Source organism: Typha latifolia, chromosome 8, assembly GCF_019914945.1.
Source record: "Typha latifolia isolate L0001 chromosome 8, TyphaL0001v2, whole genome shotgun sequence".
NCBI classification, from domain to species: domain Eukaryota; kingdom Viridiplantae; phylum Streptophyta; class Magnoliopsida; order Poales; family Typhaceae; genus Typha; species Typha latifolia.
Window position 1 is genome coordinate 7,163,539 of NC_133093.1, and position 22,842 is coordinate 7,186,380.

Below are 22,842 nucleotides of genomic sequence, written 5' to 3' on the forward strand. Positions count from 1 at the left end.
TTCAATCTATATATAATAAACCAGTAATATACATAGATTTTATTCAATCGATACGTTATTGTGTATTGAAGAAGAATAAGACCAATTATACAATTCCGAAAGGGGTTGAATGCACGTACTCTTAATTAGCTATCTATGGTTAATTCTTCATAATAATAGACTTTTGTTAATAGATAATTATTGAATTATTCAACCCTTTCTCAAAATCCTATCATCTCCATTATTAGATGCTTGAACGGGAAAAGAACGTAACCGAAACGTAAAAAGCCCTCCTCCTCACTCCTCAGCGAACTTAAAATGACCAAAATGCCACTATTTCCTTATCCCCATCGCTTCCAATACCTCCGGCTCCTCAAAAGAAGATCGGTAGGCTGCTCCCCATTCTTCCTATCTCTCGAATGCTTTCAAACTTCCCAGTGATGCCCATCTCTTTCTTCCATATTCTGCCCCTTCTCCATGGTTTCTCTCGCCCCTCGTCATTTTTCTCTCTCTAGCCTTGTTGGCGCTCGAAGAAGTGGCTCCATGGAGCTATGCGAAGCCTCCCATCTTTCTCCTCTCGGGTTGCCACGAGGGGTCTTCAGAAACTCTCGATTTGATCTTTTCAGGAGGGTTATATCCCCGTAAGTTTGTTTGCAACGTCAAGTTTGAATCTTTTTGCAAGTTTGTTACTTTTCATCTGACCAAAATTGTTCCTTGTGCGGTTTATCTGAATTAGTCGATGAGAAAATGAATTTTGAGATTTTTTTTATGTCCTGCGAAAGTTACGCTTTTAGACGTATTGGGAAGTGTAAGTCTGTGTGTAGTTGAGTTGGGGAACGAAAATACTCTTAATTGGACTGATCCCATTTTTCATAACTTAATTGTTTTGACCGATTTCTTCTCTTCTAAATGATGTCTGGCATGGTACTTGCATAGTAGTTTGCTAGTTTTCTTCTTTGTGTTTTTCTACATGGTTCAGTCATCTTGAGTTAAATTCATGTCTGGTCAGATAACATGTATCCATTGGATAATATGTACGAATTAGATTTGCCATATAGAACTTTTGTTGCGAGCGAGCTTTTCTTTTCTGCATTTTTCACATTTAATTGTTTTATGGGTGTTCTTAAATTAATCTACAAATGGGATGATAATATATAAGAATTGATAATGTAACAGCAAATGTTGCCTTTTATTTTCTGAAGAAAATGGGATTTCTCCTTGTTATTTTTTATAGACATCTCTCACTAGACATAACTATAAAACTGCTCACAGACTATTATGATGACCCTTTACAGTTTACACATGACCTACTTCTCACTGGCATGACAACCCTTATGATTTTTTTGAATCTTTTATTCTAACACTCCCCCTCACTTTTTGAGCTTGAAAACATTGTAATAAGTGCAGAAGTGGATTTGAATAAAATGGTGAGGGTTTTATATTTTAAATGACAAATGAGTTTGGCGGGGTTCATACTCAAGACCTCCTCTTTGATGCCATTTTAACTTATCATTTTCTAAATGCTTAAATTATTAGGTAATGAATCAACAATGTATATCATATACCTTTATTATGCCCTCTCACATATAGCCGCTATGCATCACAAGTAGTCCTGTGGAATACGAGGATGTGCAGCCCTATCACCACAAGCTAGAGATTGAAATAATGCTAGACAAGGCTTGAGTTCATGACCTCTAGGAAAATTGGCTATCATATCATGATAGCTCATTGATTACTTTTAAAGCTTAAGTTGTTGGAGAATGGTAGTTTTTTAAGCTTTTACATTCTAGTACATGTTTGTATACTGTGCAATGTAGTTGAGCAAAAGATATATCTATTTATTATTATCAAGCTTTTATGGCTTCTATAATGTAGCTGAAACAAGAGAGTTTGATGAAATATTCCCTGATAGTGAAGAATGTAAACATTCTTTGTTGCTAAGTTATATTTTGGGACTTTGCATGAGGCATGTAAATACTAAATAGCATTGCAGATCTCAACCTTAACAGTTAGTGCCAATAACTAAGAATTTTGAGACCTTGTTATGCAGAAATATCTGGCATTCAATTCAAATACAGAATGATCCCAAGACCACATTTCATCTAAGAATTCACAGTCATGCTTCTATGTTACCATTGATGTCGACAAGAGATGGTATGCTTTCTTCCTTCAACAACTTGTTTGATTAAGTTTGCTAAACTAATTTTTATTATATTATTTTATCTGGAGAAATACTGCCATTCTACTTTATGATCTTTGTTTGTTCTAAACTTATAATATTTCCTTACTAAGTCACTTTTTGTTGTGATGATCCATATATTTGATCAAGTAGGAATATGTTATTGGTTTTAAACTTCAAATCCTTATATTTTGTTTTCTGTAAGTAAGCCTTATACATATAAAAGATTTTTCTGGGCTTCTCTTCTATATGTCCTAAGAATTTCCCTGCTATCTCACTCAACCCTCTCGCTGCTTCTGATTTTGGTAATCATAGACCAAATCTCTTTGATTAGTAGATAATACCCACAAGGCAACCTCATAATCTCATACTATAAGTCATTTGTTTTTGATTCAGCGGTTATATTAGCAATTAATATGGTTCTACTATTCTTGAGAACTATTCTCACCCATTACGTTTCTTTCAGGTGACTCTGCTATAACCTGTAGAGGATTGTGTAAGGTACTTTGGACCATAGAAGCTGATATTCTGGATGGTAATCTCATCTTCATTACAGGGGATCCAGTTACCTTAGGCTGCTGGGAACCAGAGATGGCTGTTCTCTTGTCTCCATCCAGTGAAAGCACTAATTTATGGGAGGCAGAATTAAAGGTAGTCCAACATAGATTTTGAGAGAGAATGTATTCTTTCCTGTTAAATGGAACTTTCTATCATAGATTATTCATTACAATTTACAACAATAGATAACATCCGTTTAGTATGTATGTATGTATGTATGTATGTATATATTCTATTTTTCTGAGAATCATGTTAAGCACTGTAATGCTGAAAACACTGTTACTCTAGTTGTTGGATCCTTCTAATTTGTACCATTCATATTGGCTCATCTGTACCTTGTTTTAACTGTTTTACAGTTAGCTAAGCTAATCAATTAGATCTACCAAAACAAGTCAATATACAAAATGACTATTGCCACTTGGTCATTAGTCATTACCTGGCTGATATATGAATATATGATGCAACAAGGTCTTTTGGTCTTATTTAAGGTTTACTTAACCATAAGCATGCAAAAGTGATTCTGTAGAATGATAACTGTGTTGGTTCATTGCTTGTTAACAATATTCATCTTAACTTGTATGATTGTTGGCGATCATACAATTTTACTGCAAAATTGGAATTTACTTCTAAAGCACCAAAAGCCCTAAAGAGTTGTCATTTCTGCAATGAAGAAGTCTGCAAGTAATTCTTCATTAATGGAGTTCTTTTGGATGGAATAATTATTCTCAGAACAGAATCTAGCTGTCAAAGGTTGAAATCTATATTGTTTTGTAGAATTGAATTGGTCTTTCCATGTCTTTTTATACTGCAAAATATTATTAGCAATTTTGATATTTGAATTTTGAACCTGATGAATGCGTAATTATAAGATTGAGCATTTTCTTGATTTGTGATAGTGGTATATAACTTCTTTGTTTAGATATTTTTTAAGCAACTTCAGTTCCTCTATATCAAGCCCATATCTTTCTGTCTGTCTTCCAGAATCCTGAAAAAAGTCATGCTTACCACTTACTAATTGCTAATCTAAAACTTCACAGTTAATCACTTAAATAACATGTGAAATAACTGTTTCCTAGTAATTTTCCAAGCCCTTGTTATGCATCAATGCATCATAATTCCTCTGTTTGAAAGCTACCTTCAGATCTTTTTGTCTTAATGCATCTGGTAGCTGCTTTGTTTGCTTAATTGCTTTCACAATGTGGAACTGATAATTATTCATAGACACTACCGTCACATGTAATTTACAAATAAGTGGCTGCAGAATCTTCATTGTAATGCTACACAAGCTTCTTTTTCATTGTTAACAATATTTGATAACAAAGTTGGGACTTTCTTGCTTTTTGGTTGAGTTATGATAGTCATAGGTCATCCACATAATTATGGACTTCATATGCTTCTGGAATATCTTTTATCTTAGCTTAAGCTTTTGATGCACTAGCAGGTACCTCATGGGATTCATTTCAAATATAATTATTTCATAAAACATAAGAAACATTCCTCTGCTGGTCTTACTTGGAGGCCAGGGCCTGAATACTCCCTATCAATACCTTTTGTCAGCAGAGAAAATGAGGTGGTGATAGTCAGAGATTCTTGGATGAAGGTCAGAGTAAACACGTTTCCAACACCGTCTTGGGAATCATGGATGATGGGCACATGCTATTCTGTGGACTACCTTAAGCATGGAATTCGTCAACCTTCTTATGCAGGTAGTATAACATACTGGTGTAATCATGCATCATTTAAGATCTTTCCAAGGTGCTGAACACTTAAATGCTTCCAGTGCATTGACAGGTGAAAATGTGATACTAAAAAGTCATAATGGTGTTTCATTACGGCAGAAGAATTCCCCAGTCAATCAACTTGAGGAGAATTTTGAAGATTTGGAAACTGTAGAAGTAAATGCTAGTAATTCAGAAGAAGGATTTGCTGAAAAAAATCAGCCAGTCGAGGAACCCTGGCTATTTCGATCTATTCTTTTTCCGATCCTGAGTTCTGATGGGCTTGATGAAACGATTAATCAAGATGAAGAGCGCAAAATGGATCTTGTTGGCAATTTAGATGGTACAGAGAAATTAACGTCCAAGGATGAGGACAAAGTTGCCTATGACGAGGAGCCTGCTTCTACGATTATACTAATTAACTCCTCTGTCTGTACCATGCAAAGGATTGCAGTGTTGGAAGATGGAAGACTCGTTGAGCTACTTCTGGAACCTGTTAAAAATAATGTGCAGTGTGATAGCATATACTTGGGTGTAGTTACAAAACTTGTTCCTCATATGGGTGGAGCATTTGTAGACATTGGGATTTCACGGCCTTCCCTTATGGACATAAAACATAATAGGGAACCCTTTGTATATCTTCCATTTGATGAGGAGATCAAAGATGAACTTGGATCTGTCAATGGTTCTTCAAATGGTGACCAAAAAGAGCAGTTCAATGTCAATCAACATGAGCTGCCTTCATACGATGATGATGATGCAATTGACGAGTTATTGAAAGTAGATCAGCATGATGACTCATCAGAGTTCATAAATGGGGACATTGAGTACCTTGAAGATGAAGACGGGCAAGTTGGTCATGCTCAGTTGAATAATGGAACAACTGGTTTTGGTGATGTTGAGGCTCATTTTGAAAGGAACTTTGAAGTAAACGATGATCATAATATGGAAGATGAAGAAGGGGAAGATATCATGTCATTAGAAGAAGAAAGCTTTAATGTATCTGAGAAGGAAGGGCTGACTCCACAAGATATAAATGAAAAAGTCTCCGATTCTACAAGACATACAAATGAAAGCAAGTGGTCTCATGTTCGTAAAGGCACAAAAGTAATTGTTCAAGTAGTTAAAGAAGGGTTAGGGACAAAAGGTCCAGCTCTGAGTCCTTATCCAAATCTAAGAAGTAGATTCTGGGTATGTATGGTTTTTGCTGTACCTTGATCTCTTATGGCTTGTGGTTAAGTATTTGGATATATTCTGTCATGCATCTCTCACGTCACATTATATCCAAGCCTTTGAGTTCTTTCTTTTTGCTGGTGTATTCCCATTATATGATGAACTTCCCTTGACAATGCTGGATTCTGTACCAAACAACATGGTGAAATTTTGTTTCCTGATATAGCCAGCCTGAATTTCTCTCAGGAGCAAGAAAACTGGAACCTTGTCAAATGTGTTTATTTTGACATCTATAAGAGTGATATTTGAGCAGCTTAAATTTAAGTGTGCAGCGCAAAGAAACAAAATTTTAAGGAAGCTGCACTTAAAATAACATGTTGCCTGCAGATTATGTATCAAATGATAAGTCATTATATTCTGTAGAAAATACAATCAGCAATTTAGTCATAACCTTATAGAGATAAATTCAGGTACAAAACAATTAGTTTTAAGTTCACCAGAACAGAAATTGAAAGTTGTATTCATTGTATTATTGTTTTTATGATCCACAATTTCTTATATTTTGGAACCATAATTCAGTTAATTTTATCCTCCATTGACTAACTATTTGTACTAGCATAAACTGGCTTATCTCTTCATTCATTCTCTTATGTTCTGAAATGTCAAATAGTTTGTTGTCAGAAGTACTTTGCTTTTAAAATTTGAAAGTGGTGAGGACTTCTTTGTAATTTTGCAGATATTGATAGCACGGTGCAACAGAATTGGAGTCTCAAAGAAGATTACGGGTGCAGAGCGCACACGGTTGAAGGTTATAGCTAAAACACTGCAGCCCTCAGGTTTTGGTTTAACTGTACGAACAGTTGCTACTGGTCATTCTTTGGAGGAATTGCAGAAAGACCTGGATGGCTTACTTTCTACCTGGAAAGGCATTATTGAACATGCAAAATCTGCTGCGCTAGCTGCTGAAGAGGGGGTAGAAGGTGCTGTCCCAATTATGTTGCACAGGGCTATGGGCCAGACCCTATCTGTTGCACAAGATTATTTTAATGATAAGGTTAATTATCTCCTATCATTTGCATTTATTTTCTATGTCTTTCGTTGTCAGTTAATTGGTTATGACACTTTTGCAGAATCTCTGTCTAAATGAGTTGTTATCTTTACCTCAGGTCAAAAGTATGGTTGTTGATTCTCCTCGAACTTATCATGAAGTAAGGAATATAACAGCTATTCTTTCTTTCCCCTCATTCTGATAATTGATGCAACTATATAACATGAACATATGGATTAGCTCAAGGGAAACTAACTGTATCAGATTTTAATTAAGCCATGAAATCATGTTGTTCATGTTGCTTACATAGGCTATCTTCAGAGCATATTTTGTGATGATAAGATAACATAATTGAAAAGTAAATATTGTAATCACTACCTTTTCTCTAACTGTTACATAATAGATTTCTCTTGTGTCTGTGCCTTCAGGTTACCAGCTATCTCCAAGAAATTGCGCCTGACCTTTGTCAAAGGGTTGAACTGTATGACAAAAGAACTCCTATATTTGATGAATACAACATTGAGGAAGAGATAAATAGTATTCTTAGTAAAAGGTAAGATGTATGCATTATTCTTTTAAGATAAGTAGCTGTTTAGATAGTTGTCGAGTTGTAATCTCAAGATTGAGAATATCTTTGTAATGGCAGTCACTGATTCCATGAAGTTCAACAGCTATGGAGTAAAATTTTTTAATAGTATTTGCCACCCTTTAGTGGTATATAAAACTTATGAACTTACTCCTTATGCTATAAGAAACCTGTTCAGAATGTTCTGCTAGAATTCTCTTATCATAGTTTCACATATGATTGAGTTCTTGTACTTGCAGATAGTGAATCTGTTTACCTGCTTTGATAAAGTTTCATCTTTTCACCTGCTAAACGAAGAAATAAGTCACCATAATCTATGTGGGGTTCTGTCCCTTGGATATCCTTTTCTTCTGTTATTGTTGCTTCTGTGAAGGTCGGAGGGGGATGAAGAAATTATTGATACAGGAAAAGGAAAAGACAGAATTGAGATTTGCACACCGAATGTTACATAAAGGCACACTTCTTAAGATACTGAACTTAAATGGACTAGATCTGAGATAACTGCTGGTAATCTGCACAGAGACAGGGACATGCTACATAAAATTTACACTTACCTACTTGTGAATTGTTTTATTTCTACTAGTCCAACCTATAGTCATTTTCCGAAAGTTATTGGTGAGGGTGTCATTTGTTGTGACATTAAGGGTTGCCCCTTGTGTCCAACAGGTCACAGGTTTATGGAACCTCTTCAGAAAATGAGGGGAACACTGCATATGTTTTCTCTTACCAGACCCTGCTGAGGCGGGAGTCTTGTGCTGTCGTGCACTTGAATGCTCTTTCTTTTAGCTAATTCTTACACCTCATATTTACAATGTCTGCAGATGCAGTTCCATTTAATTGTCATTAAATTTATATTTGCTTATTCTAGGGTTCCACTATCAAATGGAGGTTCTTTGGTGATAGAACAGACTGAGGCATTAGTTTCAATTGATGTAAATGGTGGCCACAGTATGCTAGGGCAAGGAACATCCCAAGAGAATGCTGTTCTGGATGTTAATCTTGCAGCTGTGAAACAAGTATGTTCAAAGTCTTGGCAACCACTTCTTTTGTACTATTTCTTCATGCCTTCCTCTTCTACTTGATTTGCAGCTTGACCAATAAGAGAGATGTAATAGCAGCATTAGTGCCATTTATATGCAATTAAGCACACAAGAGAGGAAATTACATTCCATACACCTCAATACTAAAACATTGGAACTGTTGGTGCACATTCACATATTTTCTGTTCCTATTTTTGAAAATAAATATATATTTTTGAGTCGATCAATGTTATAAATTGAAGTGATTGTAAGTCATAAGTTAGAAGTAACATGAATTTGATAGTCTTAGTGGACAACAGCTTAATCTTAACTTAAGTAAATTGCTAGATGGCTGAGAGGGCTCAGATTGTGTTCACTTTCAAGACGATCTACTCTTGATTTTTTTTTTGTTTTTCGGGAACTACAAATTGTTACTTTACCTTTGTGGTTTGATTTGTTTCACTATTTTATACTTAATTTCAGAACCATTTCTGAACCATTTGAAGTTGAGAATAGAAATGGAAAGACAAATACTTACATAGCATCTACTCTATAGAGACATACATTATCAGCTCAACAATTGGTGAGGTCATTGAAATAATTTACGATGTGATACTGAACTAGTATCACATTTATTTTTGTCTCTTTTACTTATTAACATTGATGATATTGCTTCTTAGAAGTAAGAATTGTCATGCTAGTGGCACATGCCGTGCCGAATACACTTTACGCATGCCCATCGACACGCTTCTAACATGTATATATTTAAAACCTACACTAAAGTCTTTTATCCGTAAATAATGTTGTAAATAAATATTATATTGAAGATATAACAGTAGTCAAGGAGAAAAATATGATTCAATGCATAATTAACTTATTTTGCAAATAATTTCTTATTATGCTGAAATTTTAGCTAAAAATTGTGACATTTGTGTTCAAATCGACTCAATACTAATATATTCTTAGACCATTTTTGGCCTAATTTGAATGAATTTTGACACATTAATTTTGCATTTTTTTGAAATTTTGGGCAAAAATTGGGGGAAATCAGATTTTGTTTTCCTAAAAATTATATATTTAAAGATTACTTTTATAGATCTAGCAAATGACTCTTGCAAATGATAGATGTACACCCCAAATTAGTGTCGAAAACATAAAACAGAGGAAATACTTAGAAGTCGAAAGAAAATTTTACCTTTTGATGGGATTTGAAGGAAAAGAAAATATTAAATCCCTCCTAGATCTCCTCTATTTCTCTTCTCTTCTCTTCTCTAACTTCTACTTTCCATTTGGTTGGCACGTTGACCTTTGCTCAAGAGATGTTTATTAGTTTATTTTGTTGAAAGTGACATATATTGCCAATTACTGATTAAACAGCATGGGAATCTCTTATATATCTTAAAACTAAATGCATTATAGTGTTACCAAAGCAAGTTCATACTAATCTTAATTAGAGGCTAAAATTTGATTTTCAGACATGAATGCCTGCTGTTCTCTGTAATAAGTATCTTTTCTTTATAATTGAGACCCTCCAATTGTTTATTTAGGTTTATTTCTCCCCTATTTTCTGTCCACTTGCCTAAAGTAAAATTTGCAATAACCTATGGCCCTAGGCTATAATTAGTTGCCTTTTTCTTGTCCTGACTACAGTTTTTGCACCATTATCTTCCTTTACAATGCATCATAAACATACAATTAGTGGTCCTCGGTCCTCGTAGACACTTAATTCCTGAAGAGTGAAACTTTTTTTCTTCTTCTTATTGACTCAATAATATCCATTACACAAACTTTTCTTGTAAAGCTTGAGGGAATCCTCAACCTTGTCGTTCTTGTCTCCAAGAAGAATATGTTGAATTAGTAAGAAAAATATATAAAAGTGCTTCTTTTCATCCTAACTCTTAACTGGATAGAGATGAAAGGAAGAGAAGCATTTATATATCCAACCCAAATAGTTGGGTTTGTTTGGGTAGGACTTAATCCTTGCTCTATGCTTCCATTGATCACTCTACTATTAATTAATACTTAAGGATGGGCATGCTGAAGACATATGTTATGTTGATCTGTGGTTGGCATGCCCCTGAATACCACCGGCGCGCATTAGCATGCTTTTGGCACACCTCTCATAATTTTTTAGGGTATTTAGAGACATTTTGTTTTCGATAAGGCAATTCTCAGTTTTGGTTTGAATATATGTATGATAGCCTACATTAGTCTTTTTATTTTATTTTTGTAAATGACCTATTTTATTAAAGATATAGCAATAGTGAAGTAGAAACATTATTCATCACATAATATGTTTGAGACATTCATTAATTGACAATATTTTAATAATTAAAACTAATACCTAGTTGAATATAGTTAATCAAACATGTTCTTATATCAATTTCGACCCAATTTTAATGAATTTGATATATTAATTTATTATTCAACCCATAATATCATGGTTCCAAGTTTGGGTTGATCCTGAGTGGGATTGATTGAAATGGATTGGGATCGGCCATAGCCGATCCCAATCTAGGGCCGATGACTGGTTTCGGCCTGGTATTGGCCGTATCAGCCGAAACTGACTGAAATTGGGAGAGAAAGGGAGAAAAAGAGGGAAGAGAGTAAGAAAGAGAGAGAGAGAGAGAGAGAGAGAGAGAGAGAGAGAGAGAGAGCTCATTGGAGAAGCATCGCTGGAGAAGAATTTGAGAGGGAGAGACCGAGAGAGAAGGGAGTCAGTGAAGGAGAGGGAGAATTAGTGGGAGAGAAAGAGGAGAGCAAGGTTCCAAGTATTAGAATCGAGATTGGGATCGATCGTCTGAAAAAAATGATAAGTATTGGCCATATCGGCAGTATCGGCCGTCTGTATTGGCTTGTATTTTAAAATAATTTTTAAAATATAGAAAAATTCTTAATTTTTTAGAAAAAATAATAATAAGATAGAAATAAAAATTATTCATATATAAAGTCTAAAAATTAAAAAATAAATACTATTTTCTCAATTTCTATTTCTTCCCTTTTCTACCACTCAAACACTTTCTCTCCTACATAAATTTAAAAAAATTATTACCTTCTCACCACTAATTCTTTTTTTTATCAAACTCTCTCTCTCACTAACTCTCTCTTATTAAACTCTCTCCCACTAACTCTTTCTTATCAAACTCTCCCTAATTAACTATCTCTCCTACTAACTCTCTCCCTTAAAAACTCTCCCTCTTCCTCACCGACTACCACCTCTTTCCCTCTTTAACATAGTTTTTTAATTTTTGTTTTCTCTCCATGTCTCTCTCTCTCTCCTCTTCCCCTCTCTCTCTTCTTCCCTCTCCTTCTTACTGCTGCAACCCACAAACTCATCTCTTGCTCCCTCTCTTTTTCCCTCTTTCCCTCTCTCTTGCTCCATCTCTCTCTTTTCCTCTCTCTCTTCCTCCCTCTCTTTCTCTCTCTTTCCCCTTTCTTTCTCTCTTACCCATGCTCGTCTCGAGCAGGATCGGCCGATCCCGACCCGAAACAAATTGGGTATCGGCTGATCCGGACCAATCAATAGATTGGTTTTGGCTAGGATCGGGATCGGCCGTACCAAAACTAGGAACCATGGAGGAAAGAGAATCCGAGAGGGAGAGATTGAGAGAAGGGAGTTGGCGAGGGAGAAAGAGATAGAGAGTTAATGAGAGATAGAGGGGAATCAGTGAGGGAGAGGGAGTGGTAGTGGGAGAGTTAATAAGAGAGAGAGTTAGTGAGAGAGAAGATTAATAAGTGAGAGAGTGGGAGAGAGAGTTAGTGAGGGAGAGAGTAAGGATTTTTTTTATTTGTATGAGGGAGAGAGAGTGAGTGGTTGAAAGAGAGATAAAAATTAAGAAAATAATATTTAATTTTTTATTTTTAGATTTATATATGAATAATTTATATTTATATCTTAATATTATTAGTTTTTAAAATTTTTAGATTTTTTCTATATTTTAAAAATTATTTGAAAATATAAATCGATACAGGCGGCTGTTATGGCCGATACTTATCATTTTCTTGGACAGTCAATCCCGATCCCTATCTTGATTTCGATTTCGATATTTGGAGTTTTGCATAATATGATTGAATACATTTATTAATTGACAATAATTTAATAATGAAAACCAATACTTAGTTGAATATAGTTAATCAAACATGTTCCTATATCAATTTCAACTCAATTTGAATGAATTTGATATATTAATTTTGGATTTTTTGAAATATGTGGAAAATCTTATCATGCTGAAATTTTAGCTAAAAATTATATAATTTGGGTTCAAATTAACTCATATGGAGTTAATCTAATATATTCTCATACCAATTTTGACCCAATTTGAATGAAATTGACATATTAATTTTGATTTTTTTATTTGGAGAATTTTGTAGAAATAAAATTTTCCTTTGATTCCTACATTTTTAAGAGTATTTTTCATCAATGTAACACCAAAATGTTAGATCTATATAGAAAGATCCATGCAAACAATAGATCTTGTAAAGCTGAGCTAGATATATCATTTATATCAAGGTTTTAAGTATCGGTTTTAGAATCGGGATCGGGTGTTTGAAAAAATGATATGTATTGGCCATATTTGCTATATCGGCCTTCCATTTCAGGTAATTCAGAGCGGGGATCGACTAAATCAGCCATATCGGCCAATCTATTTCGACGATATGGATTGTGATCAGCTGATACTTAAATCTATGATTTGTAAACTCCAAATTAGTTGCTGATATTCTATCAACACAACCATCCTTTGATTAGTTGATGCCCTTTTTCACCATTTAGACTGTTAAATGTAGGATGAAAAATCTCGATGTTAGTATGCATTGTTTTGAATGGTGTGTTAATTTGAAGTTAGATTAATAATTTGATATTTTGATAGTGATAGACTGATAATTGGTTAGTGTTTGGCCACAGGATGACACTTAATTTACGATGGAGGGCAATAGTTCTTAAGTTATTTACCCATGTTAGAAATACTTAGTCCTCATAAATGTTATTTTGGTACATTAGTTATGTTGGGTCAAGATTGAGGAAATTGTACTTTCCGATGTTCTTGTTGCATGAGCAAATGATTACACACATAAAAGGGCAAAAAGTTGAAATACTGGTCCTCTTATTCCTCTCCTTCCCTATCTTTCTCTCCCTCTCTCTCTCTCTCTCTCTCTCTCTCTCTCACTCTAGGATCTAGGATATAGGATACTGAAAAATCCTCTTTGAGATAAAGATGCTTTTTTGATTTATTGACTATAGAAATTACTGTAGGATTATGCAAATTATTCCATTCTCTATTTCCTTTTTCTCCTTTGGAATATTATCTTCTATTACTAGCTTTTCTTCTCTTTGTCTTCTATTTATTCTAATAGATGCTTCGAGCATCCTCAACCACTAAATTTTTCTTGGTTGGCTACTTATCCTTTACCTGCATTGTGCTTACTTCTACACAATTTTTGGCTGTGGTTTCTATTGGAAATCCATTATATCCTTCCATTCTCATTGACTTGATCATTGTCCTATTGGCATCAAATTTATAATTTAAATAACTAAATCTTTTTCCCATATTATGATATTGTCTTGTAGGGGGCCTTAAAGTTAATCTATTGGTTTATTTATTAGGTATTTGTCAGTTTATTATGTCATCTTTTTCTTTGCAATTATTGCTTTTTATGAGATTTTTATTTTTCTGGAAGTAATCTGTACATTTCTTTTGCTTATTTAATAACTGTGATATTGAATATCCTGGTCTCCAAAGCCAGGATCTGCAGAGAACTTCCTAACTGTACTGCATTAGAACATTAGAATATTAGGTTCTCTCTTGTCCACTGTTTTGGGTCTTGTTCCTGTGGACCTTTGTAAAGGATTAACCCAAAACTTCCGCGCATCCCTTGTAACTTTAAAAAAGAGGAAAAAAAGAAAGAAAAAGAAAGAAACAAACAAATGAAGTTATGTGGGTTTAGATTCTAAGTAAGTTACTATTCAACATTTGATTCTTAACAATGATCCAGTAAAAAGCTTCCATGTGGAAGGCTAGAACTCGAAAACCTTTGACTGCATTTCATATAGATCAAATGTCAATTGCGTAGTCCAATTACCTTATTTTTGTATACATTGAATGTACTGAAACTAATGTAATGGATTTTTCTTTCTTTTGCTTCAGATTGCACGGGAGTTGCGCCTAAGAGACATTGGTGGCATCATCGTTGTAGATTTTATTGATATGGCTGATGATTGTAAGTATGGTGCCCTTGAAGGACTACTTTTTATATGTTTTGTCATAATTAGATGTAGCATCATTTTTTTTGTCTGTTATTATTTTAACGATATACAATAGATTCAAATAGATTTATGAAGCATGGATATGAAATACAAATATGATATGATACAATTATGCTGATATGACAAATCTTAAGGATACAATATGCTTAGGATACGTAGGTCATAATATATGCATATATTAATGAATATAGCTACTTGCATTTTCTTAATTGAGGAGTTATATATTATTATTGCATCTAATAGTATATATAAAGAGATTTCCAATTTATCTATTAAAAGAACTACCATTCATGAGGTCCTGTATATTATGTAGTATATTACTAAGATGTAAGACAAACAAGCAAATTCAATCTATAAATCAAAAGAAATTGACTATTGTAACATAATTTTCTAATATAGATCATAAAATAAGCAAGTGAACTCAAATCTTTTTACAAAGAGAAACCTTCTAAATCTGATAAGAAATGGAAGGTAATAGTCTCCTTCGATTTGACTCATTAATAGGAATTAGAAATTGTTCAAGCAAGTATCTAAAATCATCCGAGAAGTACCCACAAGATTAATTTAATTTTTAAAAAATCAGATAATTAAAGGAAGTCTCCAATGAGTATCATGTTCGCTATGAATATGGTGAGACTATGGAAGTATCTTTATTTCCTAGAAATATAGGAACGGACACCTTTAGTTTTCCTTAAATGTAGTGGATGATAAGGATCTGTTGTTCCTTCTATTGTTTTTTTGGCATTGCTCCATGTGTGCATTTTGAGACCAGTTTCAACTAAGCATCATATGATGTAGGTCAGGTCAGAAGGACTTTATGTTAGATTTATTGGTACTCGCTTGAAATATTTTTTAGCTCACTAGGTTCCTTCTTTCTGTAGTGGGTGCCAAACCACTCTTAAGTAATTTATTCATCTGCTACTATAATAAGTTAATAACACCTAAACTACTAATGTTATGTATCTCAAAGGTTCATTTCCTGTAAATCCTTCCTTCTCGTAATGGTTTTAAATCTATCAGTTCACTTGTTGAATTAAAGTCCCACCCATTCATGTGGCTTTTAAATCTAGTGTCAACGACTTATATCAAGTTATCAACTAGATGTTTACAATAAGAAGACATACACTGAAAGAGCAACGATTGTGTGCTTGTGGCATGGCCTATTCCATATTGATGCATGACATTCTACTGCCTAGGATTGCCTGTGGAGGCCTTACATTGTGGTGGAAGGCCTCACAGAAAGCAATCTCTAGATGAGGAGGGTTGCGAACTTGCAATTGTACATGGTCTCGTTGGGTTAGGGTGGGGCAGGTTGGTTCAAGGCATTTCTTTTTGATACCATGGTTCAAAATTTTAGTTTTGGTTTTTGGATTTGACCCCAAGAAAGAATGAAAAATGTGGGCTGAAAGTTTGAAATGCATTAGTTTTAGTTGATAGTGATAATGGTCCAAAACAAAGGGTTAAGATCAATGATCTTGCATGTTTTGTCCTCGATAAATGAGTTTTGGTCTTAGTTTTCAATAAATTTTGGTCGTTAATCTTTCAGCTCAGGTGAAACTTCAAATTATGATCGTGACGAAGCCTGATCATTGTCAGACCGACCGTGGGCTTGAGTTGGCCTAATAGTGCCAAACCTGTGTGCAATCTACACCACACTATAAGGGGGAGGGGAGCAGGAAGAAGAGGAGGGGAAGATTGGTTATGGGAGGAGGAGCGGGGCTTGAGGAAATGGTGGTGGGGTCGAGACTGCGAGAGAGAGGAGGGAGGAAAGGATGAGAATTTTAGGAGAATGAGGAAGCAACCTTCAGTCAAATTGAAAGTGGACTCCGTCATGGTGAAAGATCTCCATACCAAAGAATGATTGGTAGAGGCTTAAGGCATGGGAGATTTGTTGCGGCTGGCGATCTTATCTACTGATGCTCAGATAGATAGGCACTACTATAGCCATTCTGGTAGTAATTTGATTTGGGAGTATGATGAGAGGAGAGGGAGAGCAAGAGGGAGGAAAATGAGGAGATGAGGAGCCTGCAAGCTCAGTCATTTTGATCAGACCTATTGGCTCAAGCTTTAGGCTTGGCTGAGCTCTAGACCTCCCAGCCTGACTCCACCCAAGCTTTATTTGGTTTTAGGTAGAGCCAGACCCACTTCGGGCCTAGGCTGGGCCACATCCCAAATTTTTTGGGCATGTGGTTGGTTTTTTGGTTTATTAGTAACTTCTACAAACTGAATGTTACCTTGAAGAATCTTCTCTTGTTTAACTTTAAAGTTTAAATCTGTTTGGACGCTTTGGTTCTATGATCTAAATTTGTTAGCATGTTATGTTATTATGTGGGGTTTCATATAATTTTTTTTACCTTGATGTTCTGCTCCACCTTTATTCTTAGTAAACACAAAAATCTTCTCACTAGTTCTTGTTCCCAGCTAATAGAAGGCGAGTCTATGAAGAAATGAAGAAGGCAGTTGAGAAAGACAGATCAACAGTTAGAGTTTCTGAGTTGTCAAAGCTTGGATTGATGGAAATAACCAGAAAAAGGGTATGAACTTTTGCTAGATATATACTTTTATCTTTCTTCACTTGATATATTTGACCGAAAAATCAATATTTGACATTCTTTATATGGAGCCTTAGTTTGAACTGCTTGAGTAATTATTAATTTTTTGAATCTGCACATACAACACAATTATTCAACTACATTGCTTATGTGAGCCTCTGAGTGTGACAGGTCTACATGCATGCGTATTAGAGTCAATCTCGTTCCTCAGATGTACTTCTTGATGTCTTCATGTGCAGACTTCTATTTCATGACTTAAAAGAATATCTGCACCCTTTTTTTAGTCATTTAGTTTTTTTTATTACTCTATTGTTTATCTTCTCACTTAATCTTCTAAAAAATAAATATGATGCAATTGAAATGATTGGATACAAACAATTAACTGAAGCTTACAGCAATGAATTGCATGACCTGTGGTTTCAATTTATAGAACCGATTAATTCAGAGTAAACAGATAATTTCTATTTAATGTTGTCTGCAGGTTCGTCCCAGTGTTTCATTTATGATCAGTGAACCATGTATTTGTTGCCATGCTACTGGGCGTGTTGAAGCTCTAGACACTTCCTTTTCAAAAATTGAACATGAAATTTGCCGCTTACTTGTGAGTAGTGTTCTTTTGCTTTTCCCTATGCTTACCTTTTACGACATCGTCATTAAGATTCATTTCTGAGCTTCAATAACTAGCTGCGTCTTCACTCAAGGCCAAGCCTATATCTAATTTTGCAGGATGATGAATGCTCATGACCAGCCTATTTATCACTTGCTTGAAAAAAAGTTTGGCTGACATTATAGTCGGCTCAACTGTATTGTTCTATTTAGCTGGATTGACTGTCAGAAAATATCTTTGCTCTTATTTATCTACCAGTAATAGCATGTGGGACAATATTATGAAGTAGGGTAGGTGGTTGGGCTATATAGAGATATCACATGGTCTTCTCTATGGGTAGAGAAGAACAATCTTATCTTCTAGGGCTTCACAAAAGCCAAGAATGAGAATACTGCATTATTTTGGTTGAGTGGTTATGAACTTGAGGGCTATGTTCAGCTCAGGCTGGCGAGGTATTTTTTCCTGACATTAACTGGACTGTTGGCGTTTCCCACTGTAGTTACTTTTATGCATCCATCCTATAAATGAGATGAACCAATATTTTATAAATCCTAGCCCAACTTTTCTTGTGAATAGTTAATTTGCAGCCCTATTTCCTTATCTTCTGAACATGCTATCTTATTAGTGCTGCTAATGTCAAGTTGGTTCCAATGTTGGTTTACTACCTAAAGTCCAATTATTTGATCTTCCGAAGGTAAGATCTGCTAACTCGCTGTTCAACTGTGCTATGTGATCTGCCTAGCCAAGTTGACAGTTATGGGATAGTCTATTGGTTGGCAGGAATCAAAATATACTTCGGATAGAAACAGCCTTAGAATTTTTTTAGAAATTTTGTTCAATTTCTGTGGATTGATGGTTATTCACCATGGAATAAGCACTTTTCCTGCCCCAGATCTGACATTGATGTGAGGCTGCTAGATGTTGTGATCAAAATGACGGTGCTTCTTATCTCATATTCTCATGTTATTTTTGTCAGATGAGGGCTGTAGTTTAGGAAGCTTTTGACAAATAACATGTATATTTTATTTTATATTTGATAATTAAAACAGAGGAATTAATGTATTTCTTGATAAACATATTTATGCCACATTTATAGGATTTATATTGTACTTCTACCTTGCTGAACAACCAGGTCATCTAGATTACAACATCTCACTTTTTATTAGTGATGCTTTCCCATGATATGAATCTGATAAGTTAATGCATCTTAATTATTGCCTCAACATTTCAACTAGTCTGCCAATTTCATTTTGCATAATGCTACTAACAAGTGACAAGTAACAACCTTTTCATTATATTGTTAGTTATAGGACTATTCCTTTTGCTTTAGGTTTCATTTTATTCATACTCTTTTTGTCTTAATTAGGCTGCCTCAGACCAGAAACCAGATCCTGAGAATCCAAAATCTTGGCCACGCTTTGTGTTGAGGGTGGACCGTTACATGTGTAACCACTTGACATCAGGGAAGAGAACGAAACTTGCAGTCTTGAGTAGTTCCCTTAAAGTTTGGATTATATTAAAGGTAACATCTGGTTCTATGTGCATTACCTCTAGAGTTTTTGACTATTTTAGTTTGCTGCTAATCTTTTTTACGTGTCTAATTAACTTCGTAATGTAAATACGAAACTGGACAACATTTTCCAAATATAAATCCTTTTCTAGTTTAGTGATTTATGTGAAAATTTAAAAGTTGCTAAGTAAACTCTTATATTTAAATTTGGAAGTGTATTAGATGCGTAAAAAATAGTTTGGAAGTGCTAGTTTGGTCAAACAGTCCATTACCTCTGCTTGCACAAATAACCATCTTCAAGTAGATTAATAATTTCTATTTCATGGTAAATCTTCTAAAACAGATCTAGTTGATGATCATATTGGATAAGTAAAAGGAAGATTATTCATACTTGGCTCTGAGTGTTGCATTTCCAGTTTATGAAGCATGTAGCATGTATAGATTTCAGAACAAAGTATACTAGACATTGCTGTGTCTTCATGATTTCATTATGAACTCACTTTGTTAAGGTTGCGCTGAACTCAGGTAGCCAGAGGATTTTCTCGAGGAACATTCGAGGTCACGCCATTTGCTGATGACAAGGAAAACAATGAGCAGCAGTTTGCTATCTCCCGGTTGCGGCCTACTGAAGCTAGAACTTACATTCCAAGTACTAAACTCACACTTTTTCCTGTTAAGAAATGGAAGAGTCGAGGAAAATGAAAAGGTTGTGTGAGCTTGGCACGATCGCTAGCCAAGCGTTTAGCAGTATCAGAAGCTCATATTTGATGTGCCTTGTTGTAAAAATTTTGCTCAATTTTGTATTGCATCATTCCTTTTTCTTTTTTCTATAATGAAAGATCTATGTTGTTCTAAAATTTCTTGAATAGGTCAACAAAATCACCTTATATGCTTCAGTTGTGGCAGCTGAGCCAATGTGTTGGTGTAGCTTTAGCATTTAGCTGTACAGTTTCCCCTTGGTGCCTCCTTGTAAGCAGAAAGCATGCCTAATCTCAACCTCCGTTTCCATTTTTCTTTCCACTTCTCACTCTAATCAGACTTTTGCTCAGTTATTTAGATTTCGCCATGACAGATTTTCTCATAGTTTTTATGTAGTGCTGGTGCTGTTTTTTTTTTTTTTTGTTTCGGTGAAAATACCATCTTTGATCTTTCATAAGTAGGGGTTTAAATGGTGTTAGGCGGCATAATCCGCGGTACTTTATGCAGGATCCTTCATAACATCCTATCTCCAAATGTGTAGTCTGTTGGAAAACTAGAAAACGTCAGGTAATTAAGTATATGCTATACCAGACTTTTAATGGTATAGTGCAGTACAAAACTTATGTACAAAATTAAGTGCGTTTTGAAATTGCAGTTTCAATCAGTGGTTTTTAAGGTGAAGTATAGAAATTTCAAAATCATTCAAAAAATTTGCGAGTTTGATGAGACAGCATTCTCAATCATCGATTTATATGAAAATTAGAAAGTGATTCTAGACCTAACAATTTCTAAGTGATTTTAAATTGTTTATATAAGTCATTGATGCGGTCATTGATTTGTATTTGGACATCATTAATCCGGAAAGCGATTTCGAAACACAGTTTCATATGTCAATTTTAAAGTGCACTAGACTTGTAAAAAAGACTCCACTCGGATGAGAGAGTAGGTGCTCTAGCAATCGGTATATAATGTGGTGTTGTAATTGGAGGCACCATTTCCTTATGAGCTGGGAGGAATTGGAATAGCTATCCTACCTTAACGCTCTTTTCATCGGTTGGATACTAACCTCAGATGTCTTAGTGGTGTCTCATTTTGCTCTAGAAAATGATGAATGGTATTAGGTTTTGAAAAGGCACCATTTCGGAAAGGGGGCTTGGCATTGCTGAGGAAAAGCCTTGCACGTGAAGTCTATTGCTAGGCATGGCCCAGGGGACAAGGCCAAACAGCCTAATTCACATCTCCCAGACTCAACACCTGAGTGCCCCTTATGCTCACGTGATTACCACGTGACTTAGTGGTTAATATTTTAATATAATATACAAGTGAAAAGTCTATATTTCTACAAATAAAACAGACAAAGAAAACCCACGACACTAATGCCACAACAAGCCCAAAATACATATTCATAAAAATTATAAGTCTTAGTAACATACAAAAAATAAAAGACATGTTTTACTGCATACGTTATGGGTTAAATTTATCATTGTTAACTTCTCTTTCTAATCTTGCTAGCGATCTTTCAAGATTTCCACTGGCATCATTATATGCTTTCATCTTCACATTTAAAATATGAACTTGAATAACATAATCTGGGAAAAAAAAGTTCTCAATATAATTAAGAATACTATCCGTTACATTTAAATCGCATTCTATTTTATCAAAATCTCTATAAAAATAGTGTGGATTTAAGTAATATACAGCAGCACACATATGTGTATCAAACTTTCCACTTGTGTAGTGATCAATTGTATCTGAAAAAGGCTTAAAAGAAGTCTTATTGTTATTGAAAATATTCTTTATTTCCTTCTTGATATCTTTTAACCTACTATATATGAATCCAATGGGTGCCTTTCTTTCACCATCAAAAATTTGAAGCAATTTTACTGTTAGGTTTTTAATTGTTGGCAATTGTGTGCAAAATATTCTAAGTGTATTTTTACATGTATATGAGCTTTATAAAAAGTCTAGAATATCTCTGATTTGAAGAATTGCAAGATTATTGGAGAAAAGCTGTTGAGTTCACATCGCGTTCACAAACGCGTTCGAACGAGGATACTTGCGTTCACACAGACCGAGAGCTGCGTCCACAAACGCGTAGAGGCGCTAGTGAAGCTCATAGCACTATGAATGAGCTACTGAATCTATTAGAGTTGCGCACTACTGAAGGTGGGATTGGTGGAATGAACTGGTGCTTGACACAACAGTCAAAGAAGACAAGTAATAACTTTTGTCCTTACTTGATCCCCCTTTGTTAGGATAGGGACCAAACTCAGAATGAAGTTGATAGCAATGAGCAATAAGATGACCAAGATGACCATAATGAGCGTACACAAGTTACCTATATGACCCATACCTTTTTCTTCTTTTTCTCTTATCCTTTTTGGTGCAAAAAACCCTTTAGATAAATTCCTAATTTGAAAAAGCTCTAAATATTAAAATTATAGACCATGATGTGACCGATTTTATCTAATTAATTTTTATATTATTTTGAGATTTGATGAATATCTTCTGAATATTTTTTTCAAAACTATGCAGAATTACAATTTCATATTTCAACTACGAAAGTTTAGTTCTACATAGTTTCAAAAAAATATACAAAAAATAGTCAATTGACATCCAAAAATTATGAAACTATCTAAAACTTTTGTACAAAGTTTCTTCAAAATTAAAATCTATCTGTAGCAAAATAAAGAATTCATAGTTTGTTATATAGATATTGTAATTTATTTACAATATAGATTAAATTCTCCCTTCTAAACATTCATTAAAGAGTTTTTATTCATTTAATCTATCTCTAGTTAGTCTCTTCCTGTATTAATTAAGAACAATTAGAATGACTTGTATAGAAAAAAGAAAAGATTAAGAAATAGAAAAAAAAATAGCAGCAGCAAAAAAAGAAAAGAAAAAAGCAACAAAAAATGAGAACAGAATAAAGAACCGGCAACAGAAGAA

At 34.6% G+C, this 22,842-nt stretch overlaps 1 protein-coding gene across 5 annotated transcripts; it reads left to right on the plus strand.

Moving 5' to 3' along the window:
- The first annotated feature begins 328 nt into the window (after positions 1–328).
- LOC140794261 (ribonuclease E/G-like protein, chloroplastic) lies at positions 329–20,211 on the plus strand. 5 transcript variants are annotated; one of them, XM_073146212.1, is made up of 14 exons: positions 329–620; positions 2,030–2,133; positions 2,625–2,809; positions 4,155–4,422; positions 4,508–5,625; positions 6,344–6,661; positions 6,738–6,815; positions 7,084–7,208; positions 8,110–8,257; positions 14,404–14,476; positions 16,944–17,056; positions 17,556–17,675; positions 19,048–19,203; positions 19,717–20,211. In XM_073146212.1, exons 1-14 carry the CDS (start codon positions 457–459, stop codon positions 19,891–19,893), a joined length of 3,147 nt encoding a protein of 1,048 aa, XP_073002313.1. In that variant the 5' UTR covers positions 329–456; the 3' UTR covers positions 19,894–20,211. The 5 variants fall into 5 exon arrangements, with proteins under 5 accessions (XP_073002313.1, XP_073002315.1, XP_073002314.1 ...); XM_073146214.1 differs by having other exon boundaries at positions 330–620; positions 6,774–6,815; XM_073146213.1 differs by having other exon boundaries at positions 330–620; positions 4,158–4,422.
- The last annotated feature ends 2,631 nt before the right edge of the window (positions 20,212–22,842 follow it).